This window comes from Protopterus annectens, chromosome 7.part1 (assembly GCF_019279795.1).
Source record: "Protopterus annectens isolate FY-2018-M chromosome 7.part1, PAN1.0, whole genome shotgun sequence".
In the NCBI taxonomy this organism is placed as follows: Eukaryota; Metazoa; Chordata; order Ceratodontiformes; family Protopteridae; genus Protopterus; species Protopterus annectens.
In genome coordinates, this window is record NC_056740.1 from 700,001 (window position 1) to 712,088 (window position 12,088).

At 40.6% G+C, this 12,088-nt stretch overlaps 1 protein-coding gene across 1 annotated transcript in view; it reads right to left on the bottom strand.

Moving 5' to 3' along the window:
- LOC122807520 (collagen alpha-1(VII) chain-like) overlaps positions 1–12,088 on the bottom strand; it is a gene marked incomplete at its 3' end in the record, with an annotated part of 926,266 nt that overhangs the window by 691,529 nt on the left and 222,649 nt on the right. The window contains exon 3 of the mRNA XM_044078445.1: positions 11,385–11,565. Within this exon, the coding sequence (XP_043934380.1) occupies positions 11,385–11,565 (181 nt within the window). The remainder of the gene's footprint in view (positions 1–11,384; positions 11,566–12,088) is intronic.

Sequence of the window (12,088 nt, forward strand, 5' to 3'; positions counted from 1 at the left end):
AAATTATGCTTGATGTAAAAAGTTGCCTCTGGAAATACTGTGTGTATCTATTTTTGTTCCAAGTGAATGTCCCTCACCGGTGTCAGTGGTAACGATTCAGACTCCTTGATTACTGGCCCACAGGAGGGACATCACATCTATCATTTATGATTCTTTCATATGAGATTTCTTTATTTTATGACATAATTATATATGTATGTATGCATGTATATATATATATATATATATATATATATATATATATATATATATATATATATATACATAGGTTCATAGGTTCATAGGTTCATACTAGGCTATCTGCCCTAGGGCATTTATAAGCCTAGCCAGAGTGTGTTTGGCTTTCACCACACATTTTAAATTAATTTTGCTATGCCCTTTTTTGAGGTTAGTATACTGTGCCTCTGTCTAACAGTGACACAGAAGTGATACCTGGGGTAAACCTATGATCCCCCATCCACTCATCAAGATTCCTCTTGAAGAGAGTCAATGAGGGACTCTGCCTAACCTGGACTGGAATTTTATTCCAGAGTGAAGGGAGCCTCTGGGTTATGAATCTGTCCCTCCAGCATGTCCTATTTATTTCAGTGCTGAGGTTCAAGTCTCTCAAGCGCGTAGCTTGATGGGATTTGGATTTTCTGAGGTGCAGCACGTCCATTAATTCTGGGTTGGACATGGCTTTATACGTCAGGCACAGATCGCCTCTGAGCAGGCGGTATGCCACTGAGTAGAGCTGGAGTTTCTTTAACTGGGCAGCATATGGCATCTGTTTGAGCCCTTTGATCCTCTTGGTGAGGTACTTTTGGGGTCTTTCCAGTTGCTGCAGGTGTCTGGTAAGGTACATCCCAAAAGGGGCATTGTACTCAATTATGGGCCTGATGAGGGACGAGTAAAGAGGCACGATGAACTCCCCTGATCTAGATGTGAATCCCTTCATGATTAGGTGGGCTATATAAAATGTTTTTCTAACCACTTTGGTCACGTGGTTGTCAAATGAGAGATTGCTATCAACTTGGGTCCCCAGGTGCCTAATTACTTCTTCCGTACTTAATGGATTACCATCTATGTGGTAATTTGTGGGCACTTTGTTTTTGCCAAAGGGGATGACTATACACTTTTTGGCATTTAGCTTGAGGCCATGGCTGTAGCACCAGTTGTCTGTTTCTATGAGGCCCTTTTGGAGGATGCTTGTATCAGCTGGAGAGTCGATTATGGCACCCAGTTTGCAGTCATCTGCGAACTTGGTCAGCCACAGTCCTTCCATGTTGGCTTGTACCTCTGAGAAATATATACCGAACAAGAGAGGTCCCAGGACTGAGCCTTGTGGGACGTTACTTGTAACTGGTTTGGAGTCTGACATGGCTCCAGCTATTCTAACCATGTGGGTTCTGTCCTTGAGCCAGTTTGCAACCCATCTAGTGACATAGGGGTTTATATTTAAGCTGGTGAGCTTATCTATAATGCCTGAGTGGGGTATTGTATCGAAGGCTTTTGCGAGGTCCAGGTAGGCTGTGTGGACCACCTTCCCCTCATCAATGGCCTTGGTGACTGTTTCAAAGAAATCGACCAGGTTTAAGAGGCAGGATCTGCCCTTAACAAAGCTGAACTGGGTAGGATCCAGTGTCTGTAGGTCCCCAATATCTTTATTTATGAGGTCCATGATGATCCTTTCCATAGCTTTGCAGACCAAGCTAGTCAGGCTTATGAGGCGATAGTTTCCAGGATCCATTGAGGCACCACCATTGTGGAGAGGGACCACTGTTGCTGTACGCCACTGTTTGGGTACATATCCTGTGGTAAAGCTGAGATTGAACAGTAGTTTTATGTTTGGGTTTAGCTCTTCTTGGAGTTCATGTAGGATGCAGCCCGGGACACCGTCTGGTCCCATTGATGCTGTGTTTCTTGCTTTGGAGAGGGCGGCGCTTACCTGAGCATCTGAGATGTCAGGGGGGCAGCACTCTGCTGGGATAGATATTGGCCCTTTGGGGGGGGGGGGTTTCCACTGAACCTGTCAGCAAGGATGTTGGCAATGTCTGTGGGTTCGGTGTATTTTTTGTCATTTTGGACTAATTCTGAGCATATCTGGGAATTCCCACCCAGGTTCCTAACATAACTAAAGAAAGCCTTGTGATTATCCACATATATATATATATATATATATATATATATATATATATATATATATATATGGGAGCCCTTCATTTGTTCGAACTTTCACATGTTCGAAAGTCATTTGGCTGATACCATATGAGCAAACATTTGAAAGGTTCATAGGATCATAGGTAGGTACTAGTCTATAAGCCCTAGGGCCTATACAAGCCTAGCTAAAAAGGTACCCTGGCTTTCGCCACCCAAGAAAAGTATTTACCTGTGCCCCTGTCAAGCAGAGCCACAGAGGTGATCCCTGGGGTGAATTGCCTATTACCCATCCAATCATCAAGATTTTTCTTGAAGAGTGCTAATGAGGAGCTCTGTTTGACATAGATAGGTAGTCTGTTCCAGAGTATGGGAAGTCTCTGGGACAGGATTCTATCCCTCCAGCATGTTCTGTTTATTGTGGTGACAAGGTTTAGGTCCCTAGAGCGTGTAGCTCGGAGAGATTGGGATTTATTTAAGTGGAGCATGTCCAACAGCTCTGGGTTTGACATAGCTTTGCATGTTAGGCAGAGATCGCATCTGAGTAGGCGATATGCGACGGAGTAAAGCTGGAGTTTTTTTAGACGGTCTGCATAGGGCATCTGTTTGAGGCCAGTAATCCTCTTTGTGAGGTATTTCTGCGGCCTTTCCAGTTTTTCTAGATATCTTGTGAGGTACATACCAAAAGGGGCATTGTGCTCTATAATGGGTCTAATGACTGATGAGTAGAGAGGAGCAATGACCTCTTTTTTCTGGATGAGAAACCTTTTGTGATGAGATGTGCCATGTAGAAGGATTTCCTGACCACTGTGGTGATGTGATTATCAAAGGGGAGACTACTGTCCACCTGTGTCCCAAGGTCTCTTATCACACTTTTGGTGTTAAGTAAACTACCGCCTATGTAGTAGTTCATCGGTACGGAGTTTTTACCAAAGGGGATGACAATGCACTTTTTGGTATTGAGCTTAAGGCCATGGCTTTGACACCAGGCATCTGTCTCAGTGAGGCCCTTTTGTAGGATGTCCACATCATTAGGAGTTTTGATTATGGCTCCTAGTTTGCAGTCATCTGCGAAGTTAGTTAGTCAAAGACCTTCTGTGCTAGCCTGTACTTCAGAGAAGTAGATACCAAACAGGAGAGGACCCAGGACTGAACCCTGTGGTACTCCACTTGTCACTGGTCTGAAGTCTGATTTGGAGTCTGCTACTTTCAGTGTGGGTTCTGTCAGTAAGCCAGTTGGCAACCCATCTTGTGACATAGGGATTTACACCTAGTTTAGTGAGTTTATCTACAATTCCAGAGTGGGAGATGGTGTTGAACACCTTGGCGAGGTCTAGATAGGCTGTGTGAACCACCTTACCCTCATCTGTGGCTTTGGTGACTTCTTCAAAGAAGCCTATCAGGTTTAGGAGACATGATCTGCCTTTTACAAACCCAAACTGTGTGGGGACCCAGAGTTTGGAGATCTCCAATGTCTTTGTTTATGAGTTTCATGATGATACGTGCCATGGCCTTGCAGACCAGGCTCGTCAGGCTAATGGGGCGGTAGTTCCTGGAGTTTGTAGAGGCTCCCCCTCTATGGAGTGGGATAACCGTTGTGGTGTGCCATTCAATGGGCACAAAGCCTGAGGTGAGGCTATGACTGAACATGGTACTTAGGTGGGGTGCCAGTTCATTCTGTAGTTTATGTAGAAGGCAGTCTGGGATGTTGTCAAGTCTCATGGATGCTGTGTTCTTGGCTTTGGAGAGTGAGGTTTTTACCTGTGCAGCCATGATTACAGGAACTTTGCATTCATCCAGTATAGGTTCATAGGTAGGTACTAGGCTATCGGCCCAAGGGCCTATGTAAGCCTAGCCAACAAGGTTCCCTGGCTTACTAAGAAAGTTATTTTCTTGTGCCAAAGATGGGCCCTTTAGGGGGTGAGAGGGGGTAAAGTTAGCACTGAACCTATCTGCCAGGTTGTTGGCAATATCAGTTGGTTCTGTATATTTAGGGCAATTGTGCTGCAACTCAGTGCAGATCTGACTGTTGCCATTGAGATTCTTGACATAGCTATAGAATGCTTTGTGGTTGTCTTTAGAATCAGTGGCGATTTTGTTTACATAACTAGCTTTGGAGGATTTTATGAGGGATCTCAGCTTCTTACTGAGGCTGACCAGGGAGTTCCTCCAATCATGGGCTATTACTCTTTTTTGCAACAGTTTCTTTCTTCTGGTGTAGAGTTTGTTTATGGCAGAAGACCACCAGATTGGCTTCCTTTTTTTGGAGGATAACATCTTGGTTCTCATAGGGATAGCACGATCCATGCACTCATGTAAGTGCTTATAAATTGCATTTGTGTAGGATTCAGCAGTCTTGCCTCTTTTGTCCATCTGCATGGGTGTCGTGAAGTTTGCCACTTCTGTCTTAAGAAGCGAGAAGTTGGCTTTGGAGTAATTTTTTACAGTTGTTTTCCTAATGGGGGGTGGGAGCGGGATGTGGATGTCTAGGGTGATTAGTCTGTGGTCGGATCTGACCAACGAGGAATTGACCTCTGGTGTGAAACTCCAGTCACCCATGTTGGTGATGACCAGGTCTAGGATATTGCTGCCCCTGGTGGTGGTGTGGATAAGTTGATCCGAAGCATTGGAATTGATGAATTCCAGACAACGTTGAGCAAAAGAGTTGGTGCATGAGTAGTTTTCCCAGTTAATGGTGGGGTAGCTGAAATCACCCATTATTAGGGTGTTAGATTGTACCCTAATATTTTCCAGCGTATCAAGAAAAGAAGAGTGGGAATCCTTGGGCATGGTGGGGGATTTGTAGCAAGCTAGAATCTGGACTGCGGTCTTGCCCAAAGTTAGTTGAACTTGGATAATCTCGGATGCATTATGCTGAGTAACTAGCTTGGAGGTGTGGATATCCTTAATGAATATGGGGACGCCTCCACCTTTAGTGTTTCAGTCTGGATTACGTGGCCAAAAGGTGTGGTATGAATTATAGCCTGATAATGCAGGGGGTGCTCTCCGGAGATTTGAACCAGGTCTCTGTCACTGCACAGATGTCGATGTTCTCCATTTTAAGGAGTCCCTCGAATGAGTGCATTTTGAGGTTTAGACTTTTAGCATTGAGTAGCATTACCCTCAGATTTTTCTTGCTTGTAACTGTTATGGTGGTGACTTTGTCATTTGAACCTTGCCTAAAAAAGGCACTATAGGGGTGGCAACAGCCTTTGCCATTATCCGGAATCCCAAGGGCGACAGGTGCAGGCCATGTCTGGCAAAGCATCGTGATCTGTCGATCATGTCATCCCAGGCAGACAGATACTGGATTCCCTTAGAATGACACCAGAAGCTTAGCCAATTGTTGAAGTCAATCATTTTGTCCTTGTACTGTGGTATCATTCTGGGTGATGGCAGGATGCTACTCAGGGCTAAGGTGATACCTGCCTGGGCTACAAGATCGGAGAGCTCCTCCATGTCTCTTTTTATGTAGTCCAGGGAGGTATGTCTCAGGTCATTCACACCAACATGGACAATGACAGAGTCATATTTGTACTTGTTGTGGAGTGACATGAGTGCATGTGTTATGTGGCAGATCCTAGCACCCGACAGGCAGCTGACAGTAACTTGGTGAGTGGAACATCAGTGTGCCTGACTATAGAGTCACCTATGACTAGAGTGTTGGGTACATTATGCCTTATGGGCTGTAGTTGAGTGGCACACTGAGTATGTGGGCTATGTGTCATTTGGGTTGTGTTGGGGGTGGAGGTTGCTTGCAATTCTGCTTTGGAGGTCTCAGTTATTTGGGCAGATTTTTATTGAGAGCCTCCGTGAATGTAGGCCTGTGATTTATGCTTCTGTGTGTGTGTTTTGGTGGTGTAGGTTTTGAGGGACTATGTGATGATTGTGGTGTGGTGCAAGTGTTTACCTTCTCCTCTTGACTGTCTAGTCCAGTCTTGGGTGAAGAGAGCTTTGCTTCCAGTTTGGCTATATAAGTGAATCTCTTACAGGTCGTCAGACCTCTCAACCATCCCGAATAACTCGGTTTATACTGACTTTTAGGGTCCCAATAATGGGGTGCCACGATTCCCGAGTGGCACCCTATTATTTCTGATTTTTCGGATCTATTTTTTAAATTTTCGTGCTTTCGGATGTGACGTCATCCCATAAGCGATGATGTCACCTCCATCAGCATGCCGCATGTTTGTTTGAACAGGACTGTTTGATTTACTTTCCTAAGCTACCACGCGTCTATTACAGGAAGATTTACTTCTGCCATCGGGCAGAAGACAGGAGGAAGATTATTTTACTTTCTGCCATTGGGCAGAACACAAGAGGAATATTACTTTACTTTCTGCCATCGGGCAGAACACAGGATTACTTAAGTCTGCCATGCAGAGCCTGTCGTCGGACTTGTCTTCTGGAAGTCAGCGATAAGGTATGGTGTGTGTGTGTGTGTGTGTGTGTGTGTGTGTGTGTGTGTGTGAAGCTGGTGGGAGATGGCAGCCATGTGTGTGGTCATTCATAGTGGTATCAGTGTATACCCTATCTGCTCCAGATCTTGAAGATTATTTTAATTTAAAAATACTAGTGGATTTAGATTGCACTTCTGTACCACAGTCCCAGAGTATGTATCCTTCTACCTCCTGCCATGACATTAAACTATAGACATGATCAGCGTTTCCTCAGCATAATCAGTGGATGTCAAGTTCATATAAGTAATAGGTAAGGTAGAACATTCTAAAAACTCATTGCCTGCTATTTGCATAGCTTGTGTTCAATTGACTTTTCAGCTTTGAAGTAGCATAGGGTAGACAGTGACATACTTTGTGCCCCATATAACGTCCTACAAGAGGCATGTCAGATATTATTCTTGGGGTATCATTGGTAGGTGATGGAAGTTCTTCACAATGCTATCCTGAATGTTTTAGAATTCCATGATAAGTGTATTTATGTTGTTTACTGTCTTTTGATACTGTGAATGGTGATAGCATTTTGCTACATTTTTGAACACTGTAAAATATTTTCATAAAAATTATTTATTTTATTTTTTGAAAACAGTAAATAGTTCTACTTATTCCCCTTTATAAGTTGATAATTATCACAATCCACTGTCCTGCATCAGCTTCTGAGTACAGCAATCATTCTGTGTAACAGTCACTCCTCAAAAAGACATGCAGTTCTCTGTATACCAGCATGTTTAATAAGTTATCAAACTATAGATAAATATGAGGACAATATTATGCAGCTTATCTGATTTATATACACTCATTCAAACAACTTCATTAAATGAAAAAATGGCAGTTGAATTAAAGGTTTGTAAAAATATTGTTCAATGATCTTCTGATATTTCTACATTAAAGAACACTAAATTTAAATTTGGACTACAGGTGATTATCATGGCACTCAGAAAAAAAACTAATATAACATTTATGTTGCTGAAATCTAAAACAACAACAATGGTTAGAATTGCCCTGAGGTACATTTCTAGTGCTGCAAATTATATCATCAGTGGAAAAAGCATGTGTGGTTGCTAACTGCATGCATTGTTTAAATACAGTAACCTTCTCCTATACTTCCAGTGGGAAAATGCCATTTAATTTGAAAATAAAAAAAGTGTGTGTGTGTGTGTGTGTGTGTGTGTGTGTGTGTGTGTGTGTGTGTGTGTGTGTGTGTGTGTGTGTGTATGTGTGTGTGTGTGTGTGTGAAAATGCCCCCAACGGAATACATCTGGTGGCTAGAGGTACTCAGGCTCAACCCTGTACCTTGGGTACAGGTAAAAAGAGACTAAAGTCCGTAGCCACCATCACTTTTGAATTTATAACTCACATTTATGTTCTGTTCCTCATTAAATCTATGGTTTTCAGGAGTGGTAAAACAAAACCTTTTATTCTAGCAATTTTCTAGGTTTATAAGATCAGTATTTGAAATGTGTCCTTATTTTGGGGCTGTATTCTCCAATTATTGGCTTTGTTCTATATTTTTGTGCTAAGACGTTGAGAGCTATTGTGAGAAGTGAGAAATGAATTCACTAAATGATACCCATTTAAGTTTGTCTTTCTGTATTTCAGGCAACCGCTGATTTAGCTTAGTGGTATGTTACTATGACTGGAGTGCGTAGGGTTTGGGGTACAAGACTTAGCAGTGAAATGCATGGTGGTAACACATTTTATGCAAGCAACTTTCCAAAATTATAAAAGCAATGTTTAAAATGTGTCCCTGTTTTCTGTCCTTTTGACCCCCCCCCCCAAATGAAAATAAGTACAAGAAGCTGTGTAACATGCCTATGGCTTACACTACTGTGATTATATATATATATATATATATATATATATATATATATATATATATATATATATATATATATAAAATATGTGTGTATGTGCGTGTGAAAGTAGACTGTTATCATGGAGATGTTCTGAATAGGGCAATTTTGTCATTGGTTTGTGCATTTTTGTTTCATTGTCAACTGGAAAAATGTTTAAACAATACATTTAAAATGTGCTCCAACTTAAGTCTAACAAGTGTGCTGTATTATACAAGGAATATAATTTAATAAAATCAGGAAGGTGTATCAAAGAACGCATGTATGTTTCTTGTTTTGTATGCAAGGGGGCTCTGATTTGAAAATAGCCCAAAAGTAATCTTTATCCACAACTGGCCGGATGCATTTTCTTTGGATGTGGTGTGGGTTTCAATGCTGTTTCAAGGCAGATAAGTTTTAATGCCAAGTCTATTTTCATTGTTAGACAATATTGCTTTGTTTAGCAGATATCTATTAGTGTTTACGCATTGTGCTATAAAATGTAAAAAACTAAAATCCAGATAATCATTGTAGAAGTAAAGCAGTATGCACACATTAGTGTTTATGGTAAATGGGGTGAACTAGCCAGGTAATGGGACATTGGAATGGCTGCAGTGCGACTCTGGTGCTATATTTTGGTTCTGTTCTTCAGTTTGCGTTTCAAAGTTGGTATCCCACAATTCCAATGGATTGGGTAAGGTTGTTTAATTATGTATGCAAATTTTGTGTTAATCAGCATACAGATTTGTACCTATTTTTCATGGGCCTTGTCCAGATTTTTGATGTTTCCAGGTTGAGAGGTATGCAGGTCGTAGTGTTGGGTGGTAGGAGGAGAGGGCTGTCTGTGTACATGAGGCAATTGCTGCATTGCCCCAAGATGCCCAGATTCATCAGGTAGACAGGAGAAAACACCGGGGGCTGACCTTTAGACATGCCTGGATAGGTGCTTATTTATTACGTACTAAAAAACGTTTTCCTCTAGAAAAGTGAGGAAAGTTGATTGCTGTAGTAATTTGTAGCTTGTTTAGTGCTTATGAGTTCTGAACAAGTGCTGAGCTCAAAGAAACAGATTTGAGTGCTAAAATTAAAAAGCTGACTAGTTGTAAGGGAAAATTAGAAGAGCAAACTTTATGGCGCCAGGAATACTTTAACCCTAGCTAAGCGGGGGGGGGGGGGGGGGATAAGGAGCTTACAAACAGTTGCGGATACAGCAAATCTGCATCTGGACTAGACTTGTTACAAGAAAGGGGGGAAACAAGCTTAGAATTATTTTTTTCAGTAAAGTGGAGATGGAGAAAGCTGGAACAGAAGTTAATTCAAGGTTAAGAATCTGAGTGGGTTGGCCTTCACAAATGTTCTATATTAGATTGAATGAACTAATGACACTTGACTGGGAGGAGTGTCACATATGAAATATGCAGTATGGGCGGGCAACTCCAAAGCCATCAAGTATAAGAACACCGCAACACTAGGGAGGTTGGGTGGCAAACTATTACAGCTCCTAGCTGTAGCCACTAAATGAAAGTTTTAAACAGATCAAGGAGCAAGAAGACTCTAGAGAATGCTTTTAACCGCAAAAAGACTTGACTAGAACACAGAAACCTCAAAAAATCAAAAATGCACAGAAAAGCTCAGATAGAGCACTCACAAACAGAAAATACAACTCTCAGTATGAAAAAGCAGTTTACAGTTAAGTAATTCAGTAAACATGCAATTACAGAAATGAAACAGTATCTAGCAATGAAAAATACAGTTAAAACGGTATAAAACAGTACATAAATGCAGTGAAATAGTAAAAAAAGCTTTATAACAGTGCAAAATGTGGTAGATTAACTGTATAACACAATTATAAGCATTTCAGAAGTGCAGTTCAATGAAATAAGTGTAAGAAATAAATTATCCTGCTTTTGGAATCTTTAGGAATTTCTGCTTAGTTTCAGTAATGAATTACCATCCACAGCCTGATAAATACAAACACAACCTTTAGCAGACACAGGGTTTATATACCAGTAAGGATGGAAGAGTTAGAAGATCAAATTACTACTGGGTTGACAAATGATAGCGGAGATCCATCTACAGTGCGGGACTGGGAAATCCCCCTTTCTTGCACTGTAGTGTGATCTCGGAGAGAGAATATTAAGTAGCAGGGGGGTGTGGGGGGTGCAGGGGGTGCTTGTGTTTACAGGTAGGTAAATGGTGCTATTTCAGGATGTCGGTCTTTCAGAATGTCAATCATATGGTGTCGGACATATGAAAGTCAGCATTCTGAACTGCTGACATTCTGAAGTAGACCCATATATATATATATATATATATATATATATATATATATATATATATATATATATATATATATATATACACACACACACACACATATATATATATATATATATATATATATATATATATATATATATGTGTGTGTGTGTGTGAATTCATGTTACACACGTATATGTATATATATATATATATATATATATATATAAAATATATATATAAATATAGATATAGATAAATACACACACACACATATATATGTGTGTGTGTGTGTATGTATATATATATATATATATATATATATATATATATATATATATATATATATACTTACCTGCCACAGGGATGGTTAGATGGTGGACTTCATCAGTACTGAAATGCCAATTCATCACCCTGACTGAAAATAACAACAGAACTGCAGACATCAATTGATCAGCTTTTGCAAACTGTGACATTATGGTAACAGAACCAGAGCCATCAGTTTCTTAGCTATTGCAAACTGACAGGCTATGCTTCTTCACAAAAGAGGTTCAGGGTAAGCATTGGGATACACTTCGAACAAAATCCTGACTTAATTTTATGAAGGCTATTGATAAGCCAGTGCAATTAACCAAAGTTATGAATCACAAACTGTTGAGTATTAATTTTGTCTTTTCTCTCTCCCAGAACCTAAATTACTTACCTGGGGTCATCACTATACTGCACAACTCCAAACCGGACACCATCTTCTTTGACAGCATTTATAAATATGTTAAGAATTCCTTCCATGAACATTCTGATTTGTTGGAAATTAGGTCGGCCAATGCTGGATGAACCATCAACCAAGAAGACAATATCTGCAGTATAGACATTCTGGCATCTCCCTAAAAAAAATGCACAGAAAAAAAAATTAATATGAATTTTGATTCTGTAAATCTGTCCTAGTAACAGTGCTTTTAATTAGATGTTGAGCAGAAAACTCCAGGTAGGCATGTTTGCAAGTTTTCAAGAGTGAAAGAAGAGCTATGGTGTGGTTAAGTGACTTGTTTAAAGACAACAATGCAAAGCGCTATTGTGGGGAATAACAGCTGCATATTGCTAATGGAGTGCTGTTCAAAGACAACAATGCAAAGGGCTATTGTGGTGAATAACAGATGCATATTGCTAATGGAGTGTTAAATCTCACCATGATGACAAAATCACATCTGATCCTGCTTATTACCTATGTGTAACAGGTGCCACAGTAAAGATATGCACCAATGCACAAAGGCCTGTACATGTGCAGGCCTGATTTACAAGGTGCACAGAGAGGTATGCAATTTACTAACAAAAGCTCATATTCATATCAGGTCTTGGTCCCAAACTGCAATAAGCTATGTCCATCTAAATAAGGGCTATACTGTGGTA